The 23,314-nt window shown below is 42.4% G+C and overlaps 1 protein-coding gene across 2 annotated transcripts in view; it reads right to left on the bottom strand.

The window, feature by feature from the left end:
- The window catches only part of SPPL3 (signal peptide peptidase like 3), a 112,041-nt gene that overhangs the window by 15,922 nt on the left and 72,805 nt on the right, over window positions 1–23,314 (bottom strand). For both annotated transcript variants that reach the window (XM_075898071.2, XM_006114751.5), the window contains 4 exons: window positions 18,563–18,651; window positions 10,843–10,962; window positions 5,809–5,887; window positions 4,212–4,324 (listed from right to left, as the gene is read on the bottom strand). In XM_075898071.2, coding sequence (XP_075754186.1) covers window positions 4,212–4,324; window positions 5,809–5,887; window positions 10,843–10,962; window positions 18,563–18,651 — 401 coding nt within the window. The remainder of the gene's footprint in view (window positions 1–4,211; window positions 4,325–5,808; window positions 5,888–10,842; window positions 10,963–18,562; window positions 18,652–23,314) is intronic.

The raw sequence follows: 23,314 nt of genomic DNA, 5'->3' as shown, positions 1-23,314 counted from the left end.
TCCTTGTCACTGAGCGCTGTCAGCCTCAGCAATAAGCAAACTCAATGCAACTGGTGACCAGGACAGTCAGACCAGTCCTGGCTTTCACTCCATATAGTGGGATCAATAGCCATCGTGGGCCAGATGTGACGGTGGGCGCAGGGCCAAGAGGGCTGAGGGCAGTCATCCCTTAGCCTAGCCCAGGGGTCTCCAACCTTTTTAACCACAAGATCACTTTTTCAACTGAAGTGCAATGTAAGATCTACCTCAAACCCAAATACCCTTGCCCGGCTTCCTTCCCTCCCCTTCTTTGAGGCCCTGCCCCTCCTCCACCACTCCTCCAAGGCCTCACCCTGCTCACTCCATTCTCCTTCCTCACTCCTTGCACCAGGTGGGGGTTGAGGGTTGGGATGCAGGCTCTGGTTTTGAGCCAAGGAGTTTGGGGTGTGGAAGGGTCTCTGGCTGAGTCTTGGGTGGGGGACTGGGGTCCATGAGGGGTTTCAGGGTACAAGCTATGGGAAGGAGTTTGGGTGCAGTGGGACTCATGTCTGGGGCAGGGGGAGGCTCAGGGCTGGGACCGGGGTTCAGGAAGCAAGCTCTGGATGGGCACTGTTTAATTGAGATCAGATCTGGGTGGGGTTAAGGCAGCTTACTGCTGCCCTGGCCCGGCACCACTCTGGAAAGCAGCTGGTGTGTATAGCAATGGCTCCATGGCCACATGTGCTGCCCCTCATCTACAGGCACTGAACCCACAGCTTCTACTGGCCACTGATCAATGGGAGCTGCAGGAGTGGTACCTGAAAGCAAGGACAGCATGTGAAGACCCCCTGCTCTGCCCCTCTCCGGGGCTACAGGGACATGCCAGCCACTTCCAGGAGCAACAGTTACCACAGGAATGATTACTCCAGCCATGACAGGTTAGGCATGTTAGAACTCATTCCTCAACGAATGAAATGTAGGCATAAGAGAGAAACGAAAGTTATGAAATGCACAGACCACTCAAAAACCAAAACTGACCCACTTTGCAAGCAGCAGAAGTAACAACCATCCCACATGTGTGTTGGGTCGTGAGATGAGGGAAGGACAGTGTGTGTTTGTGAGGATGACAGACACACACACAGGGTGTGAAAGTGACAGAGATTTGCATTGCCAAGCTCCCTCTATCCCCTTCACTATGTGTGGAGATCGGGTACAGGAGTGGGGGGAGGAAGGACACCCTGACATCAGCACCCTCCCCCCCTTTTCCCTCCCATAGCCTGCACAGCAAGCAGGAGGCTCCCAGAGGGGCAGCTGCAAGGGCAGGAACAGCATGACAGTGGGTAAAAAAGCAACTGAAGTGCCAGGGCTTAATAGCTTCCTGGCCAAACCAGTCAGGATCCCCTGTCAGAGGCTCCAGGATCTACCGGTAGATCATGATCTACTGGTTGGTGACCACTGGCCTAGCCAGACCACGGCACCCCCTCCCCTCTCAAACCCTCGGAGCCATGCCAATTGCCCCTCTGCATCCCCACTATCCATCAGCGGGCCTGACTCCATCCTAAAACTTACGTATAAGATTAAGAAACTAATCCAGTGCTGAGGTGGGGCATCAACAATTCATGCTGGATGCTAGTATTGCCCCAGTAATCTTTCTGCTGTATTGAGAACTTAGCCAGAAAAGGATCACATCTCCCCAATATGTGCAAAACTGGAAGCTTCTCTCCTTAATAAGGAACTGTAACTTTATTGACAGCATATAACACAATGGGGACTTGGATACAAATACTTCTCCTCAATCAGCACCAACTTGTTCTAGAGCGAATGCAGCAGAGAGAATCTACAGTCTAATTCACTAAAGAAACAAGAGTTCTTTCTGCTTCCACCAACTGGCTAGGCAGCAACAGATTGTTCAATTAGCATGTTCAATTAGCACGCGGCCTGTTTGTGTGCGGCCCATGGCGTGGTTTGGGTTTACAGCGGGCTCAACACGCAGCCTATGGGTGGGTGAGATCCTTTGAACATGGCCTCCACTGGGAACATGCTCCACAATGGTGAGGTGTCTCCCAGGCAGGGAGAGCAGTGAAAGACACAAGTGGGCGGGCTGGCTGGAACAGATGGGTAAGTAAGCGTGCATTTCTAGTCCCCAGCAAGGAGGCGTTGGAAGCACGAGGACATTGTGTGAAAGATATTTGCATATACATTTGCATGTATATGCAACCACTGCTAAATTGCAACGCTTGGCTGAGAGTATCATTGTGGCCCTTGGGGCTTCCAAAGTTGAAAAGCCCTGCATTAGCCAGTCATCATAATTATGAACCAATAGAATCAGGTAATCTAAAAAGGCAAGTCCTTATGAGACAAATACAAGAGCATTTAGAGCAGTTAAAATGGATAAAATAAGCTATTTAATGTCTGACCCCTTTCTTATCATATCACCTTCTACAGTTCCAATTTCAGATAGCTTTGTTCTTCAGATTACTTCTCAGATGACCAAGTATAGTTTAGCAACTTTTGCCTTGAAGTATGAAACAAGTTATATCAGTGATTTCAGTGAACAAACCTGAATACAACTTCAATCACCTCATGCTTCTCATTAAAAGTCTGTGGATGAGGTTTTATCTTTTGCCAGCAGTAGGACAGAAGGACAGCATCCTAATACAGCTGGTCCCCGAGTTGCAATGGTTGACTTACAACCGTTCGCAGTTACAACTGTAACTGTAGTAAATGGCGGACCCCGAGTTATGAATGTGATCCGCTCTTACAAACAGCATGGTCGCATGTAACTCTGTGGGGTCCGACTTACGAACCAACCAAGTTATGACCAATTGCTTGGTCCGTAACTGGTTCGTAAGTCAGAGAGAGGCTGTATTCATTTTGCATTTGAGGATGGAAGGGTTTAAGTGTCTTGACCTGTAAGTCCCATATTCTACATACCTCAGTTCTAAAATAATCAAAATAAACTGAAGAAATCAGTTAGGAATCAGAACTAATATCGAGAGATATAAGAAATCCAAGTGCTCTTCAGCTGCTTTCTGATCGAGAAACCACTCCATTAGATGAGATTTAGGGGATGTAATCAAAGAGGCAGAAATGAGAGTTTAATCTTTTGTTTGTCAAGGTATTTAATATCTCTCTACCAGATAAACTGTTGTTATAAGCAAATCTCCTTACTGTTTTACAAAATATACTTACAGAGATTAAATTGTTTTTTTAACAACAATTCACCATGATCTAAAGTAGATGGTGCAAGAAGAACTCTGATCTGCAGAAAGCTATCTGGACATAAAGAGCTGCCTTAATTTTCAACTGCTAAACTGCATTTAATGTGTCTATTGATATTTATAGCCACCTTTCTAGCATTATTTTTCCATGTAACCAATTTTTCCATGTAACCATGTAACCAGTTTCCACCAGGATATTATTCTGTCATGGATGTGGAGGGGTTTTCACCGGAGAATCACAAATGGGAAGAGAGATGTCTATTGAGATGTGATCCATGCCACAAAAAAGTTTGAGTATTCATTTTAAAACTATGAAAAATGAAATCAGGTCTACCAGCCTGAAGACCTTCTGACCCTTTACTTGAAAGACATCTCCAGGAGCAGGAAAGGTTCATTAAAAAGTTCCCATTCATGGACTATCATGAAAATCTGTATAATTTACTCAAAATCAGAGGCACTGAAAAAAGATCCTCCAAGAATGTAGGAGGAAAGAATTGTGTCACTTGTTTATTTAAGCAGAAATCTCACTTTAACTATTAACACTGAGGCTACCACTTCACCATTTCTGGCCAGACCAGCACAAACACCATCTGCTGGTGCAAGACAGGGAAACAACTCAATACATCCCACTTCCTCACACAGTAGAATCTTTCCATCACTGTTAGAAACTAGTCATCTCCACTAGCTCACAAGGATTTAAAGTGGCTTGTGCCACTGCCTACTGGGATGGTTATTACTTGGTATCCAGGAGTATAAAGGTGCTCTTGGTTAGACCTGTTAGTTATAAAAATCCTGTTTTGTAAATAGACAAAAAAAAACCCACAACATTATTACAATGTAAGTGAACAACTCCAGCATCTGTACAGACTCTCCATTAGCTTGCCACATATTTTACAAAGGTTTGCCAAGTGCTGTCTAACATTTTACTTGTATGACTCAGGAATGAATCAAACTGCTAGCAAATTTCACCAGGATCCTGGCTTTGGCAGTAAGTATATCAGCTGGAACTTGACCCATAGTTCATATTCTTACCATCCATGAGGAGCCAGTGGCCAGTTAGGACCCAGATAAGGACAAGCATAACAGACAGGGAGAATGAGAGCAGCTCAGCAGCAGTGAAACGTCCACAACAGCCAAAGGAAATCCTGCAAACAACACACCATGTTAGTTGAAAGATTTAATGCTTTGCATTTAAAGCCCAGAAAAACTTCTGGCTCTGTTTGGACAAGGCTCATGTGTAGTATAATACTCATGAAAGATACCAGAATTAAAAAGTAAGTTCTCTTTGCCATAAAAAGGTACCAAAGGCAGCAACAATAAAGGCACATTTAAATAGCTAAATGATGAAGTGGAGAGATGAAAGTGTTATTCTATGTCAGTAAAAGTTTATTTAATTTAAAGCAGTTTAAATCACCTATTTAAATCATAATTTAAATAAGCAATCAGGAAACCTTGATTTAAATAATCGTTTTAATCATGTTTTACATTTGCATATAGTATTTTCTCAAAGAAAGTTTATTCTCATTGGTTAGTAAATATTAAAACATGTTGATCTGCAACTAAATATAACCTTTACACTGAATTTGGTGCTTCATTTTCAAGTCGATAGATAAATGTGTGTGGACAGTGTAAGCAATTATAACATTTAATGTACATTTATTCAGATGATAAATTTTACTTTTTTTGTGTTAGAAATTGGTAACAATACATTTTATATTTACTAGATTTACTTTTTACTTATTACTTATTAGTATCTACTTGGACAGAAATTAGAATTCACTTAAAATACATGAAGAAAATATTCTCTCTGCACATGCAGAACAAAAGAAGATTTATTTTCAGTGTCAAAAGCAGGCTTAGCACCTCCAACCAATGCTTGCTCCAGTTGCTTGTCCAGTGACTACCACCAAGTCAGGCATCTAACTTACTGTTTATTTTAAAAAACAAATTTACGATACTAAATTAAAATATTTTAAAACCGGGCCTTAACATAGGTTGTCAATTTCAAGAGAGGCCTATTTTTAAAAAATAAACTGATTTAAATAATAAAAGTCAGCAATTCATATCCATCCTGGTCTATGTCCATTTAATTATTCGCTCTTTCACGAGACTCACAGGAGATCTGACCGTCAACTCAATATGATGCTCAATATGGTGGTTTTGCAGTGTGGATACTGTCCACATGGCCTGCAACTCATTTTAAACAGGACAATAAACAGCTGTCACTCACGCTGAAGTACCTATTAGATGGTCACCAAAGTCTCTGAAACACCTAGACTTAATTACCATTACGCAACCGTACTAGCTTTATATGAAAGTCTAACACCAGCTCCTAAAAACAAAGTGAAATCTCATCCAAAGCAAGCCAAACTTCGAAAAGACACTGAAGAACACTAATCTCTTGCAATGGTATCACATTCCCTACGCTGGCAAGCGTGTATGACAAGCAGAAATTGTGCTTCCTAGATTTAAAGTGGGAACACGGTTTTGGCAAAGAGCACCAGAACTATGCAAACAATTAGCACTGAAGCCCTGGGGGTTAGTAGCAGTAGCAGAAACTCCAGATTAAAAAAAAAATCTCATTGAGGAGAAATAAATGCAACATACAAAAGATTTATCAAGTCCTTACTTGTTTTGAGGAGAACAAGGTCGTGTTAAATACTGGCACATTGGGAGCAGAAGGAAAGCAAAGGCTATTGTTGCAAGGACTAGAAAAAGAGAAAATGTAACATTAGTACATTCAGATCCATTTTCTACTGTGTGCACACAGCTCCCAGTTTGAGGAAGCTTTGTGACAATATCTTAGTATAACATAATATAGCATTATTAAAAGGGAAAACAGATTAAAGCTAAGATTTTTTTGCAGGACTTCTATAAATAAAATGTAAATAAATTTACACTTACATTTATTGTCAACTAAAATTATACAATTAAAAAGAATTTCAGAGAAAAATATACAGATTGAATTTTTTTTCAACAATCTTCATATAACTTGTGGGTTTGATCAAAGAGACAAAATATTGTGTCCAATTACTCCAGGCAGTCAATCAAAAGAAAAAAAGATACATCACAATCTGGTTATGAAACATTTCCAAAATACTGCATCATATCAAGAGGAACTACTCTAAAGCCCCCATCCTCCTAACATGGAAACACATGACCTTCCCTAGTCCGGCAAAATCCCTCATCCAGAAACAGTTAGATCCTGAGGGTGCCAGACAGGGAGGTCCAACCTGTACAATTTAAAACAAGAATTAGAATTCAAAAACATATATCAAATGTTATAGTAATCTGTAATTGTATTTTAATCCATATGTTTTGTAATTTACCATATATAATCCACATGTTTATGTATGTTTCCAACAAACCCAGATTTTCTATTTTATCAGCAGAGCTACCAAAGTTTAGCTATTGATATGTCTATATTTGTAATACATTCATTTTTCTCCCAACATAACACTCTCTTTTAGCACAACAAAATCTAATTTAGGATCAAATATCTCAAATAAAAATATGATTCTATAGCTACAAAGTCACACACAATTACATTGTGATGTTTTAATAAATGAGGGAATAGAATGCGTAAAGAATGATGCGTCAGATACCACTTATGCAGATTTTAAAACTGCTGTGTCAAAAGAGGATTGCAACAGCAATGGGAAGAATCTCTTCACCTTACAGCATAAGTCTGCTATCCACTAAAGTGATGGGTATGTCCTATATTTCCCTTCTTTAAGCACCTTTTGGGACATACACATCTTAATTGGAAGAAGAAAATTAACAAAAAGATTCTCTCACGCACACATCAAATCAATACAGTAATGTTTGAAAAAAACAACTAAAGGAGGTCCTGTTGCAACTTCCTACATGTTAAGTTTCACTTAATTTTGCAGCTATTGCCATATAATTCAATGTAATATTACAATTGTAAAATTATTTAGAGTGGAGATGACTTAATAATACCCATCAAAAAGTGCTAATTTGTAGCAGTGGGCTCACAGAAAGCAGTTTTGGGGAAAGAAAGATCTAAATTTCTCCACCCTAATCAAGATCTCCATGTTGATACACAGTCTTAGTAGCAAACTCTGCAACATAAGGAAAAGCATCCTCCATATGGCAAGACCAATTAATAGGACAATAACCCCATCACAAAAGTAAATGGCTTCAGAGAAATTATCCCAATACCACTAGGTTGATTTAGCAAGAAGAAAACAGAAGGATCTGTCACCAGCCTTGCCTTGCACTCCTAAACATGATAAAGCCTACCTATACATTAAAGATGATGACAAATTCTGCAAATAAAGTGACAAATGTCAAAAAAAAAAATCGGAAGTTGAAAAAGGATTAACATGCTGCAATAAAATTACACAAAAAAAGAGAGCAGTAACTTACTACAAGTAGAGCTAACAAGAACTGACAACTAAGAAAAAGGGTTTATGATCAAGTGCCATTTAAAAAGTTACCTAATACTGTAAAAACAGTTTTAACTGATCAGGTCACAGAAGGATTTTTTTTCCAACTTCCCTCTCTAGAGAATCAGGTAGAAGAGAATAACTTTTATGGTGTGTAGAATATTCATGGCTCTACCACATGGGAGCAACATGAAGCACCTTCTTAGTGATATCATGATCAGCAAACAATATACTGAAAGAACTTCACAAGTAGGACCAAAAGGCCATTATGAATTTCTTCCTGCAGTCAGAGTGTTGACAATTGCTGCATGCAAAAATTTAAGCTAAAGCAAGAGCAGACTAAAGGGTGAAAATGTGAAGAGGTGGCACCGCTACAGTACTTACAATTTTTAAATTTTATTTACTATGATTACCAAGTAAAATTTTTATACACATTTTTTCAAATTGTACAAAAATCAAATTCATAGAAATGTGTCATCAGAAGGGATTTGGACAGGTCTTCTAGTTCAGTCCCAAGTGCTGAGGCAGGACCAAATATACCTAAACAAATATACCTGGCAGGCATTTGCCTCATCTGTTCTTAAAAATCTCCAATAATGGGGATTCTACAACCTTTCTTGGTAGCCTACTAAAGAGCTTAACTATCCTTATAATTAGAAGGTATTCCCAATATATAACCTCAATCTCCCCTGCTGCAGATTAATTCCATTACTCCTTGTTCTACCTTCAATGGACGTGGACAACAAATGATCACTGTCCTTTTTATAATAGTACTAAACGTATCTAAAGAATAATTGGGTTCCTCTCCACCCACACCCCAGTCACCATCTTCAGATTAAACATGCCCTATTGTTTTAGTTTCTCCTCACAGGGCAGGTTTTTTAAATCTTTCATGTTTGTTACTTTCTTCTAGGAAAAATGCAGACAAGATGGAAAGATTCAGAACCAGACTCACACTCCAAATGAGGTCTCACCAAATCCCAACAGAATATGTCAATTAGTATCCATACCTTACATGACACTGATGTTAACACGTCTGATTGTAACCTTTATTTTAATTGCATTACACTGCTGACTCATTCAATTTGTGGTCCACTGTAACTCTCCCTCTTCCCCCCCCCCCCGCCCATTTTTCCACAACAGTACTACATCCTAGCCAGTTATCTCTCATTTTTTACTTGCATGTTTCACTTTTCCTACCTAAGTACAGGATGAATTTCCCTAGTCCAGCACCCTTGGGACCCGAGTGGTCTTGAACAAGAGAGTTTGCCACAGAGGTGGAGGTCAATAACAGCCCCCCTTTTGCTTCTTGCTGAGGGCTCCGCTCTGGCCACAGCGCAGCGGCTGGCACTGATGGAGGGGATATGGGGCACTTGGGAAAAGAAGCAACGTGGCCTCAGAGCCCCACAGTCAGGAGCACAGCCCTGCCAGGCTGTGCTCCCAGGCCCCAGCGGTAGGGCTGCCCTTCTGGCCCCTGGCTATGGGGCTTTGCAGTTGCTCTGCCTTGTTCTCTGACACCTCCCTACCCCTGTCATCATGCCTCCACCCTCCCTCTTTCCCTGAGCTTGAATACTGCAAACAATTGATGTCATGTCCCCTCAGTTTAAAAACTAATCATTCATAACTCCTCTGAGTACAGTGTTTCAATCACTTTTGCACCCTTCTTATAGTAACACTATTTAAACCACTCTACCCTAGTTTGCTCATGAGACTGTCAAAAAGCCTCAAAAAAATCAATACTACATTATATATACACACACGTCTTATCTATTAAGTCTACTGCTTCCTGTCCCCATCTACTAGCCAGTAACCTTGCCAAATAAGGAAATTAGGTTAGTGTGGCGTGATTTGTTCTTAATAAATCCATACTGGCTGGGTATTCTTATAATCCTATTGGTCTTTAGATAATTACACACTGATGTTTAATCACTTGTTTCAGTATCTTTCCAGATATCAAAGTTAAGATGACTGGTCTAGAGTTTCCTGGATCCTCTTTATTCCCCCTTTTAAAGGCCGATACTATGTTTATGGTTCTCCAGTCCTCTGGGACCTTACCCACCCTCCGTGAGTTCTCCAAGGCCACATGTATACATATACAGAAGGTCAAAGAGACACAATTCCAGCTACAATAACTGCTTAGCTGGAGACAACATACCTTAATTTGAACTCTGGCACGGTCTCCCAAGTGGGAGGTCAATGGGAGCAAATGCTCCCATCGACTTCCCTCACTCCTTGTCATGTCAACAAGGGGCACCCTTAACGTTTGATTTAGCAGGTCTTCACGACCACAGCATCGATCTTCCAGCAAGTGAAGATGTGGCCTAAGATAATGCCTAGTGAGGCTATTTCAGGTAGTTCCATTTTATGGTGAATTTTCTCAGGTTCTGCCAACGTGAAACATGTCTAACTTAATTAAATATTCTCTTTACCTGTTCTTTCCCTATTTTGGCTTGCATTCCTTCTTCCTGTGTTGATAATATTGTGTTAAGTATCTGGTCACAATTTAGCTTTTTGATATCATGCATTATCAACTCTCAATACTGCCGGTAATCACCTTTCCTCCTTCCCCACTATATGGAAGACCTACTCATACATTAGGAGCAAGAAGATGAAAGTATCTATAGAATCTCTTCTTATTGTTTTACTGCCCTTGCTTGATGACACTCATTTTGTGCCTTAGCCTTTCCGGTTTTGAACCTACAAGTTTATACTTTTCTTTTGTCCTCATTTTTAGCAAGCAACATATCCCATGTTTACACTTTTTGGTTTTCAGGTGTTTAGAGTTTCCGATGGAGCCGTACTAGCTTCTTACTATTTTCCCCATCTTTCCTTTGCATCCAGATATTAGGCTGTTGGGCCTTGAACATTAAAACCAGGGTAAGAACAAAAACAACAGGGAACAGACCAAAAGAATGACCTGAAATTAAAAGTACTGAAGATAAAAATGTCTGGATTTTGAAGCACTTCTACACACGATTATAGGCATTACTTTATAACTCACATGTACATTTTATTTCTAAAGCGCATTTCACACGACTCAGAAAATTGGTCAATTCCATTCACTCTTAAATATATCTATTCTGTAAAAAAGTATGGAAATGCAACCTTTCAGGATGATCAGTCATGTTTTTCATTTCCTTGCATCACACTACCCATACCCATAAAAGCATTTCAGTACTTAGCGACAAGACTCAAAATGATTAACATTTCCTGTTTGAGACTGACGAACATGAATAGAAGAAAATAATCACCTGCTGTGCATATCGTAAAGACTACTTGAACAGAGTCAAAGAAGAAGAACATGACTAGGAGAGAAACAGATGCTCCAATGGGAAGGAACAGTGCTTGGGTAGAATCGATGGTCTGGATACCTGCAGAAAAAAAGAACATAAGAGGCTTCATTTATAGAATTTCTCAGCAAACATAACATAGTATCTTATTTAGATCCTCTCCTGGTCTGTTTTGTAGTCCATTTCCCATACATAGCCAAGGACTCTATAGTGAATTCTGAGATACCTATTTACTTTCAAGGAAATATATTAGGGCCCAGCTAGAATACTGAATACAAAGCTAGTTTTTCAACTAAGACTTAACCACTCTTTGATTGGGAATGGGTAAGGCACAGCAGCAAATTTATCCTGCTCTGTGGAGCCCCAGGAGAGAGATGGGTGAGGAATAATGGCAGTCTGTGTTCAAGATGTAATTTGTGATTGCCAAGAAATGACAGCAGGTATAGCATGAACTGTAGAAGTTTAATTCCCAATCCCATCTCACATTTACTATACTATTTATCTTAGCCTAGACAAAAATTACACAAGCTCTACTCCCAGCCGCTCTCAACCTCTGCGGCTGGGATTCTCTGATCAAGCAACATCTGTGGTCTTGCCAGACCACAGATGTTGCCAGATAAGCGTCCTGGATGAAAGAGGTTCAATATTTAGCACTGTTTCTACAGCTACATGGTAACGTACAGAATAAAAAAATAATCAAATTTTCATAAGCATATACATCACTAAGATTATGTCTACGCTGCAACTTAAAACCTGTTGCTGGCCCTTGCCAACCGATTCAGGCTAAGTGGCTGCTGAACTGTGATGTAGAATTCGGGCACAAGCTGGAGCAGAGGCTCCCATGAAGTGGGGGGCCCCAGAACTCCGGCTGCAATCTGAGTGCAAATGTCTATATCTTAGCCCTAGCCCTGCAAACCCAAGTCAGTTGGCAAGGACCAGCTGTGGGTTTTTACTTGAAGTGCAGACCTATCCTAAAATAGCTTTAAAATATTACTCCAAATGAGTACATACTACAATACTATTTTGATATAAACTTGAACATAAATACTAAAGGTTTAAGACTGATCCATCCACTAAGATCATATGGTAATATATAAGTCAGGGATGGACAATCATGAAGGAGGTCTCATGAGTGGTACTCCTTTTCCTCAGTAGGCTGCAGCAGCCCACGGACCACTAGGTACCACCTGTGGCCTCTCTATCTGCCTCTCCCCCACACACCTCTTGCACACTGAAGCACCAGATCCCTGCACTTAACTGCTCCCGCCCCCCAATTTCGGAACGCACAAACTGCCTGATTTGTGCTCTCTCCCTGCTCCTCCCCCTCTGTCTCTCAGCTAGAATGCAGCAAACAGCTCTGGGAGGAAGGGGGACAAGCGGGGACCTCTAAAAGCACTGTAAGGGAGGCAGGAGGCATTCGAAGTGCAGGCCTCCAAATTGCCCACCACTAATATAGGTGAAAGGTTTGCTGGGATCTATTAAGCTTAACCATTACTAACTTTAAAAAATACAGAATTGTATAGGGACCCATATAAGAAATTTTAAAAACAGAAGTGATATGTTGAAATAGTTTGATGCTAGTGAAAAGATACATGGCAATATCCTGAATTAACTAGAGTCTAAGAATTAGACTTCTGGGACATGAGAGAATAAGAAATGCTGAAAATGGGCTTTGGTAAAACTAAAAACAATATTTCAGGGAGTCTCAAACTTTTTTGCTGGAACCCCCTTTGGAAAATAGTTTGGGCTTTAACAACCTTTTCCAACAAACTGACAAATTTCCCTCCTCTCCTAACTCATACTCTGCCGTGCTTACTTCTGCACTGCTGCTGAGAGAGGTGCTGCCTTCACAGCTGAGCTCCTGGCCTGCAAACCCTGCACTCCAGACACCAAGCTCCGAAGGCTTAGGTTGTCTGCTGGATTCCAGGCATTCCCATAAGAGCCTCACAAGCCCAAGTCTGAGAACTCCTAAAGCTCTCTGTCATGGCCTCATTCTGGTATTCTGAAGATGATAAAACAGGAATAGAAAGAGGCTGCCTGCCTAACTGTAACTTGGCATGTATGGTCTCTGCAATTCCAGCACCAATGACTTAGGAGCCTTCCTCAAAGCACTGCATGTTGGCACACAAAACAGTAAGCCTAGAAATAGTTCTCCTATAGGCAGATGAGGCAATCTTCGTGGAGTTCAATGTCATCATCTTGAAAGGCAGGACACACCACTTTAAGCCAAACTTCTTATCCTGAGCAACAACTGTGTGTAAGGTAAAGCAATTCAAATTCCAAATCAGAATAAAAGCTTCACAACAGGACACAAACAGGACACTACAACACTCCTAAAACATTAAAACGACAAAAAAAGTGTTGGATGAAAAACTAAACTAAGTTGTACGTGCAAGAGCAAAGGCTACTTATGGGGAAAAAATGGGAGGCAGCTGGAGATGTAACCAACCCAGATATTTTATAAGTTCAGCTCCACCAGTGGTACCTGTGTCCCAAACAAACACAGCTTTCTAGAATGTTCCCACCAGAGATATTCGTTTATCTTAAGCGTGTAATGCACACTTCTGAACAGAATGCTTCAAGAAGTTAATGGGGAAGGGGAGGCATGGGGGTGTAGTGTTGTGAACTTGATCGTATACTTAAGTTCCCTCTAATGTGAAAGGCCACCTGGCTCAGAGCGCTGCCTCTGCCCGCCAGCCACAGTACTGAGTTATCACAGACCAAACAAAAGCAGCTCCCCCCGCTGGTCCCAGGACGGATGTCAGAGCTGGGGATATGGAAAGGGCGCCTCCCCTGTCTCCCCCTCTCTGCCATGCCAGTTCTGGCAGCTCCCTGCTGGGGCTAGCAGGATGGGATGCGTCTCCCCACAGGACACACCTCATCTCCTCTGCTCCCTCCCCCCTTTGATGGGCTGTGCACCTGGGTGCTCCTAAGTCCCTGTAACTAAGCCTTCCCCAGAGCTAAGCTGTGTCTGTTACTCTGCTGGGACATTGTTACCCCAACTCAGTGCCTTTGCTAGGGAACATCAGAGCTTCTGACCCACCAGAACAGGATATGGTGTATCCCAGAGGGCACACAGCTGGGCTCAGTGGTATGATCAGCACTTTGGGCGACAATCTCGAGGGATCTCTGTGATCCACCCCAATCAAGGTCGCCAGATGGTTTAACCAAAAATACTGAACCCTCGCCCCTACACCCTCCCAAAAAAATACCGAGGGAAAAAAAATTCTGTTTAAAAAAAGGGGGAGACCAAATTTGTTGAGGGGGAGAAAAAAAAAGGACCCGACAGTTAAGCAAAAGAAATAAATAAATAAAACCCATCATGGCCCTTGAAGAAAGGTCTTTCAGGCTTTTTGCCAGCAACCATCTTGTTTTTCTCCTCCAAGCCAGAATACAGCTTCCCTTCGGAACCAGGTAAGGGGGCGGGGGGAAGGCCAGAAGGAGTCTGGAAGGGGGAGGAAGGGAGGGACAGGGCCCAGTTGCTGAGTGTATGTAGGGTTGCCAGGTGTCCGGTACTTTCTGAATTCTTTTTACTGGACAGGAAGCAAAAATACCAGACTGTTTGGGTCAATACCGGACACCTGGTAACCCTAACCCCAATACAGACCCATACACAAAACCCTCACTGTAACACAATACGGACCATCACCCAAAGAAGAGCTATCCTAAATAAAGGCAACACATTTTTGTTGAAAAACTGGCCTTCAATGCAATATTGAGAAAACAGAAGATAATGGGTGCAGTCTAATGTTATAGCTGTGTCCTCAAAATAGTTACAAACATCATTATGTGTAGAATTAGGTAGAAATACAAACTTTTGAAAGTGAGGTTTTAAAGATCACTTACATTTTGGAAGTTACTTTTGAATAGGTTATTCATTCATATATATTGGTATAGCTAGTCAAGATTTCCATGCCAATATGGAATTAAGTCAATTGAAAACTTAAACCAACAACTTAGTTTTCAATCACCAATATTTCAATGTCCTTACCAAAAAAGCAAGTGAAACTAAGGCCTACCAATAATATCCATATCAGCCATGTCATTCACATTACACATTACTCTTTACTGTAAACCACAAAAATTTGTAATTTCAAAACAGCTGGCATAGTCAAAGAGACAAAATTAAGAATCCAGTTGCTCTTAATCTTGAGTTACCTTAGAATAGATTACAGGCAGTCCCTGGGTTACGTACAAGATAGGGACTGTAGGTTTGTTCTTAAGTTGAATCTGTATGTAAGTCGGAACTGGCGTCCAGATTCAGCCACTGCTGAAACTGATCAGTTTCAACAGTGGCTGAATCTGGACGCCAGTTCTGACTTACATACAGATTCAACTTAAGAACCCCAGGCATCCCCAAGTCAGCTGCTGCTGAAACTGATCAGCGGCTGATTCCAGGAAGCCCGGGGCAGGGGCTTCCTGTAGTCAGCCACTGGTCATTTTCAGCAGCTGCTGACTTGGGGACACCTGGGGCAGAGCAGCTGGGGTGCTGCTGGGTTGGTCCAGTGGCGCCCAGAGCGGCGTTACGGGACCAACCGGCAGCGCCCCAGCTGCTATACCACAGCCGTACGGAGCAAAGCGGCGGAACACGCGGGCAGCGGGACAGCCCAGACGCGCCGTGGCTATCCTGCTGCCCTCGGGCTCCACGGCTTTGCTCTGCTCTGCTCTCCGTCCCCCTGGTCTGCAGACCAGGGGGAGGGGGAAGGAGAGGGGGAGCAGAGCAGAGCAGAGCAGAGCAGAGGAACACGCGGCCAGCTGACAGCCCAGACGCATCTGGGCTGTCAGCTGGCTGCGTGCTCCGCTCTGCTCCCCGTCCCCCTGGTCTGCAGACCAGGGGGAGGGGGAGGAGGAGCAGAGCAGAGCAGAGCGGCGGAACACGCGGCCAGCTGACAGTCCAGACGCGTCTGGGCTGTCAGCTGGCCGCGTGTTCCGCCGCTTTGCTTCCTCTCCCTGGTCTGCTGGAGACCAGGGAGAGGAAGGGCCCCGTTTGTAACTGCGGATCCGACATAAGTCGGATCCGCGTAACTCGGGGACTGCCTGTATATTAAAAGGCAGCAGAGTTATACTAAAAATAGACATTGTGATGATTTGAGGGATGGGGACCTATGAATCCCCAAATTCTAATCTGGTTCTAATAATTGCCTTGCTGAAGGCAAGAGAAAATAACGTGTACATTTCAATTTTCCAAGCTGGGTGGCAGCACAACTTCACAGGTGATTAATCAGCCCCACCTAGTCAGATAGCTCCATGCATGGAGCCCTGAGCCTCTTACTGGGCATGGCTGATTAATCACCTGTGAAGCTGTGCTGCTACACACTTTAGAGGGAACACTGACACTAACCCACCTCACAGGGTCATTATCGTAATTAATGTTTTAAAAAAGCCCTGAAGATGAAAACCGTTTCTCCAAGCACTAAGCATTTGTAATTATGTGCAGAAAGATGTCCTTGATATTATGGAGGCCAAGACACCAACAGAATTAAAAAAAAAAGAATTAGATAAATGTATGGAAGATAGGCCAATCAATGGCCATTAGCCAGGATGGGCAAGAATGATGTCCTAAGCCCAGGGGTGGCCAACCCACTGCTCTAGAGTGGCATGTGGCTCTTTGCTCCAAGAAATGTGGCTCTTGCTAGTTCTGAGCTGCGCACCCAAACTGCTCACGTCCAGTCATTCTGCACATGTGCCCCAGCACCTGGAGGGAGAAGTGCATGGCGGCGGCTCCAGTGAGACACAGGCATTAGGTTGGAGGGTGGCTGGGGGTGCCTGGCTCTGGGTGAGGGATTGGGTTAGAGCGGGAGACTGAGGGTGCCTGGCTCTGGACGAGGGGTGAGGGATTGGGTTAGGGCAGGGGGCTAAAGGTGCCTGGATCTGGGGGAAGGGTGAGGCACTGGGTTAGAGTGGGGGGGGAGGGGCAGAAAGGGGGATGAAACATCTTAAACTCAAAGTCTTCACGGACGCAGAATAAGGCAGCCAACACAGATGTCATATTTAAATTCAAGGGCAAAAAAAGAATCAGCATGTGCCTGGTCTACACAGAGTTTCTTTAAAGAAAATTCAAAGGCTATTGTTTGCCAGGCTGAAGCAATTCTTCTGAGACATGAGTCTCTCCCTTATTGTTTTTGAACCAGTCATATTTGAAGTCTGGGACAGACCTGAATTTTTAGAACTATAAAAAAGCCATAATTTTCATACGTTTAAAAAAAAATGAGGAAACCATACCAGAGATCAACAACCTGAAGTGCCTGTTTCACTCCAGCTTGGGTTAATTTACTTCTCAATTCAATTTAATTTTAAAAAACTCACAGGACAGTAGTGTTAAATTTAAAATACATGGTGGGGATGCTTTTTTTTAAGTGTGAGGGTTTTCTTTAATTTGATATTTGTTCCTTGTCAAGTTCGCTGAATATCTATGGACTGGCCGTGAAATATTTAAGTGACTAAAGACTTTTTATTTTTAATTGGTTTATTGGGACTTTTTATTGGTTTTTGTCTAAAATGTCCTGTAATGTTATTTTTATCACTACATTTTGTGTACTATATCTATATCTAGATATATATAAATAAATATATAATACCTGGCTCTTTGCACTCTATCCACAGCTATTTTGGCTGTTCATTTCTAAGTGGTTGGCCACATCTGCCCTAGCTTCTGTTTACCAGAAGCTGGGGATAGACCACTTGATGGATTACCTGTTCTGTTCGTTCCCTTTGGGGCACCTAGCACTGGCCACTGTTAGAAGATACAGAAGTTGCAAGCTATCCAAAACAGCCTTCTCAGAGTTTATTAAGCTACTCTAATCAACTATAATGTATTAGTGGAGAGATCAGGCAGCTTGTGAGAGACACTAAGATCTTTTGCCCACAAACTCCTAGATAGCAAGAGCTCTATAGTATAGACTTCTTCCTCAGAGCTATAATGGATTAGAATGAAATGCAGGCAAGGCCACATCATGAGTCACATAAAACACAGAATGGTTAAGATCTAAATTTAGGCAGACATTTAGCCATTATTCTGGGAGAAAAAAACCAAATGATTCAGTGAAGCTTCCTGTTCTTCTCTTCTGGCAGAACAAACTGCTATGGAGAAAAGCATCTTCAATGGATGCTTAACTGGATTAAACTGATTTGGAATACAGCACTCTTGCTTCAGAAGAGTATACACATAGATAGTGAATTCATCAGGAGCAGCTATTCTAGAATGACTCCCCATGTGCATAGGCTCTTTAAACATTTGTTCCACTTCTAAATCTGTTACTAGAAGACTGACAATACGCACAGGCTCTTCAGGTAAAGAAAGACTGGTAACGAGGATGAGACTATATTAATAAAACAGAACAAATGTCTGAGCATATGTACTGTGAGTATCACTTAGAAAAAACAACTCTGTTTCAGAGGCTGCATTGATTGGGCACATAAAAGTACATGAATACATGCCAACCAAGTTCCTTCAAAATGAACTGCTTACCAGCACACAAAAGGTACCTTCCTGAAAGTTATACCATACTTTAAAATCAAGTCTACATGTTAGACTGGCCTACATAAAATGTCATCACTACATCGCAAAAATCCAAGCAGCAGAGCACAAGAGTACATAAAATGGATAAATTCCTGAATGCAGCATACTAGCTCAGCTTATGGGAAAACAAGAGGACTAATGTGAGCAGTTATGAGTGCTTACTGTTATTGGTGCTGTTGCCATTGAAAGATCCAGGTGAGCTGCTGCTGTCTTTCTCCTTGTCTTGATTCTCAAAGTCCATGTTAAGGGACCTGCAAGAAACAAAGCAATCTCTTAATACTCAAGTTTCACACTCCCATTGAGGTTCATTGATTGATTCACAATTATTTCACAGATAATCAAATAGAATATGTAATACCAGCTCACATAGTAATGGGAGAATAGTTTGCACTATTGGAGTAAAATAGAATTAAAATATTATAATCCAATAGTACTACAATCCCTATTGAATGAAATTCCATGCTTGAATAAATAAGAGTGTAGAAGTAGGAACAGACTATCAACCATCTCACCTGGAGATGACAGTGATAGTGAAATACTCAGGGAGATCAGACAGGATTCATAATAAAACACAGAAAATGCAATAATAAGAGGGATTTTAACCAAGTCACCTCAGGACAAGATGCAGGGAGAATGTTTTTAGACCCCATTGATGACTGTTTTTTTGATCAGATAGTCCTGCACCCCAGAAGAGGAGAGGCAATTCTTGATTTAGTTTTAGGTAGCAGACAGGATCTGCAGGTCTTTTGCAGGCCCCCACCTTCTGCACTTAGGCTACGTCTAGACTGGCCCCTTCTCCGGAAGAGGCATGCAAAGCAGGCAAGTCAGAATAGGGAAATCCGCGGGGGATTTAAATATCCCCTGCGGGATTTAAATAAACATGGCCGCCGCTTTTTTTCCGGCTTGGGGAAAAGCCGGAAAAGAGCGTCTAGACTGGCACGATCCTCCGAAATAAAGCCCTTTTCCGGAGGATCTCTTATTCCTACTCGCAAGATGTCCACCTCTAGAGAAGATTCATACCACAAAGCAGAGGAACAGGAGAATGTCCATGTGAGGCCAGGGGGAAGCAACCTTGTGGGGACAGGAGCAGAGGGTGGCAGCCATGCCCCTCACTCACCACTGTCTTCAGGATAGGAGAGTGTCCTTAAGACAGGCAGACCTCTAAGAACAAGATGGAGTTCTTCCTGCTTAGAAGCAGAGGAGAAGCAAAAGCGTGTAAAAGCAGAAATGGAGATGAAGTGCTTAGAAGATGAGAAGCAAAAATGTGTGTATGCATGAACTGGAGAAAGCTAAGCAGCTGGACACTCCAAATACACCAACTAACCACCCTGCTCCAACCCAGGAAATATCCAATGTACCAGGTAGGAGATGATGTAGAGGCCGTCAGAGAATTTTGAAAGGGTCTGTCTTGGGTACAACATCCCTAAAGACCAATTCATGGTGGAGCTGAGATCCCAACTTAGTGGACCCCCTAACAGAAGTGGCAACTGAAATTCCCAGAGAACACATGAATGACTCTTAACTTTTTAAACGTAAAGCCAAAATTAAGATGGGCTCACCGCCGAACATGCCCATTGCCATTTCAGAGCCATAAGGTGGAAACTGGACATGGCATTGCTCGAATATGCCTACGAGATTAAAAGAAACTGTGAAACATGGATCTTAGGAACAGATAATTAAGACTATGGAAGAGCTAGTTTTCCTGATGCAAATGCAACAGTTTCTAGGGGACCTTCCTATAGAGCTCCAACTATACATCCGAGATGGGAATCCTAAAACCATAACAGAGGTGGGGAGGTGATGAAGGGAAATCAAACTGACAGTTATTCGAGAGAGTATCAGAAGTGGGGTCTAGACATGGCATACCAACACCAGGGGCAATCCAAAGGCCTACCTCACAATAGGGATGTCAAAATTGCGTTTTATCAGCGAATCGAGCAGTCGATGGAATTTCTATTGACTACTTGATTAGTTGATGAGGGGAGAAACTGAAGAGCTGGTTCCCCCCAGCACCATCTCTGGGGGAGAGCAGGGGAGGCAGAGGCATAGCGGGGGGGACAAGGAGCCTCTGCTTTTTAAATGTACTAAGCCATCATACTCTTCCACCAACGCCTAGTGAACCCCGAATTCATGAACCCAGACACCCCTGGTTCAACTCTCAAGGCAGACTCTTTTGACTTGCCTACAGCTAAGTTGCCTCTTACACAACAGGGCTGGTCAGGAATTGGAACTTTTGCAGTCTATGATGATTATCCCATTCCTATGCTGGTGGGAGAGGACTTAGCCAACCATGTAAGACAAGCTAAGAAGGTGGGAATGGTCACCCACAGCAGGGCTAAGCAGGCCTCCATGCATACCCCATTCTCAAGCTTCAGTCTATCTTCCCAGACATCCCAGTACTGGAGATCCAGATAGAGATGGAGGAGCCAGACCCCAGACCAGTGACTGCAACCACAGCAGTGGATCCAGTTCCTGAAATCCAGATGGACTCAGCCCACATCACCTGCATCATTTTCAGAGTGAGCATGCCCAAGTCTACAATCCAGCAGTGAGCTGATGTCTCTAACATCAAGGGAGCAGTTCCAGGCAGAGCTGTAGGAAGTGGCAGGGATAGAGGGGGAAGCAGATGGCTCTGCAAGAATCAGCAGAGAACTAGCTTTAAGCCAACTCCCCATGGGCACAGGTTGTTACAAAGGCAGCAAGAGGTAGGATCGGGGGGGGGGGGGGTTGCATGTGGTCATCTGGATTAACTGGTAAGCGTAGGCTTATTGGCTAATCATATAAATGTCTATATGCTAACATCCCTAGCTTAGATGATTATGGGGAATGCAACAAGCCATAAGAAATGAGATTCCATGATATCCTGGTGCCTCTTTAACGTACACTACTACCTTTATGTCTCAGATCTCCTGGAGGGTTTCATTCAGAGGAGACCTAAGCCATAAGGACCAAGGTCCCAATCATTGGCTGGAACCACCCTGAATATGATGTTGGGATTTGGACTAACTAACTATGAACTAAATTTAAAAGGACTTTTTGTAACTACAAGATCATCATCTCTACTATGTATGTGAACCTCAAGAATTCAACTCATGTCTCTCTGTATATTCATCTTGTAACTAATTCTCCTTTTTTAAATAAACTTTTGTTAGGTTAATAAGAACTGGCTATAAGTGTGCATTTGGGATAAGGTCTGAAATATTTATTGACCTGGAAGGTAATGTGTCCAATCCTTTGGGTTTGGTAGAACTTTATCTGATGTGTGTGCCTGGGTGGAAGTCTGAAGCTGAGTACTTCAAGGGATCTGTGTTGTTTAGACTTCCAATTAACTAATAAGGTAAAACAGATGCTGTTTTGTGCTGGTTTGGTAAATGTAAATATTGGAATAACCAGGGCTTGACAAACGACAGCGAAATCTACTCGCCAGCTCCGCACTGCGCATGTGCATGACCTGCACTGCACATTCGCGCCCTGCTGGTAAGCGGGGCGACTGGCTGAAATCTACTCGCCATGGGTGAGTAGATTCAGTGATTTGTTGATCCCTGGGAATAACTACAAGCTCTGGGTATGGCCATCCCATTTCTTCTGGTGCACCCTAATTGAGTGACTTCAAGCTGGTGCGCCTGGGACCTTGTTGTTCCAAAAAATATTTCATTTTCAAAATTCAAACAGAAAAGAATAGTCTTTTATTTGTAACAATGTTTTCACCCTTTTTAATGTTCCCTCCACCTCTCTTTTGAAGTGCCCTCCTTGCCTACGGACTCTCTCTCCCTTTTCTTTATTACTCCTCTCTACACTCCCATTTTTGCTTCCCCACTCTTTCCTGCATATTGCAAAAACTAGCTCACAACATTCCTACTATTTAAGTGCTTCCAGGAATCACTGTCTTTGATGAATTAGCTCCACAAACTCAAATGATAATTTTGTCAAAATTCTGTTTAAAACACTAAAGCTTATCTGAGACACTCTTGAAGACTTTTAATAACGAAGTCAACAAGCACCATTTTGTAATTTAAAGAGAGACCTCATCACTAGTGTTCCTTCTAAGCCAGGGCTAACTTTGGAAGCCCCAGAGACCACAATGATACTCACAGCACATGCCAAAGGCCACAGTTTAAGTGTGGTTGCATATACATGGAAATATATATGCAAATAAATACAAATAGCTTCTTTCACACTGACAGGCATGAAAACAAAGATTAAGGCAAGACTACACCACATGCAGGCCCCATTTAAGCCAATTCTGCTGATATTAATAAAATGCACTAGTTACCCCATTTTCCACCCGATTTTGCACTTTTAATGAGCAATGACAGTCCAGAAATTTAACTACTAAAATGTGTATCAACAAAAGACCATTATATTGATGATGCCTTTTCTGTTTTGGCTCCCACCCGCGGGCCACATGTTGAGCCCCACTTAACCCCAAACTGCATTGCAGGACACTTGTGGGCCCGCGAATTGAGTAGCCTTGCTCTAAACTGTGCAGCAGCACAGATTCAAAGATGATTAATCAGCGAGCCCAGTCAGTCAAATCCCTGCAAGGATCCCTGAGCTTCTTATTGGGCGGAGCTGATTAATCACCTGTAAAGCAGTGATGCTGCTTAGAGGGAACACTGCTCACTGCCAAGAAAAAAGATGGCAATGAAATGGAGGAAGAAAACAGGTGGAGATGCACGTAAGGGGGGCAGACGTGGGCACAAAGCTCTTTTCTACACAAAGTTGGAGAAAATATTTTAAGACATTAAAATTATAGCCTATATGGAATACACCTGTGATTTGAATAGGCAACAGATTAACTAGGTAGGTGCTTTCAACTAATATGACATATATTTTGCTTAGGAACAGGCATCACAAGATAACACCACATTTAAAGGCAGAATCACCTAATTCCATTTTATGATTTGTCCTTAT

Source organism: Pelodiscus sinensis, chromosome Z (genome assembly GCF_052426305.1).
Source record: "Pelodiscus sinensis isolate ZL-2025 chromosome Z, ASM5242630v1, whole genome shotgun sequence".
Lineage (NCBI taxonomy): Eukaryota > Metazoa > Chordata > Testudines > Trionychidae > Pelodiscus > Pelodiscus sinensis.
The sequence above is the reverse complement of the archived record's forward strand: the minus strand, read 5'-3'. Positions and strand labels throughout refer to the sequence as shown.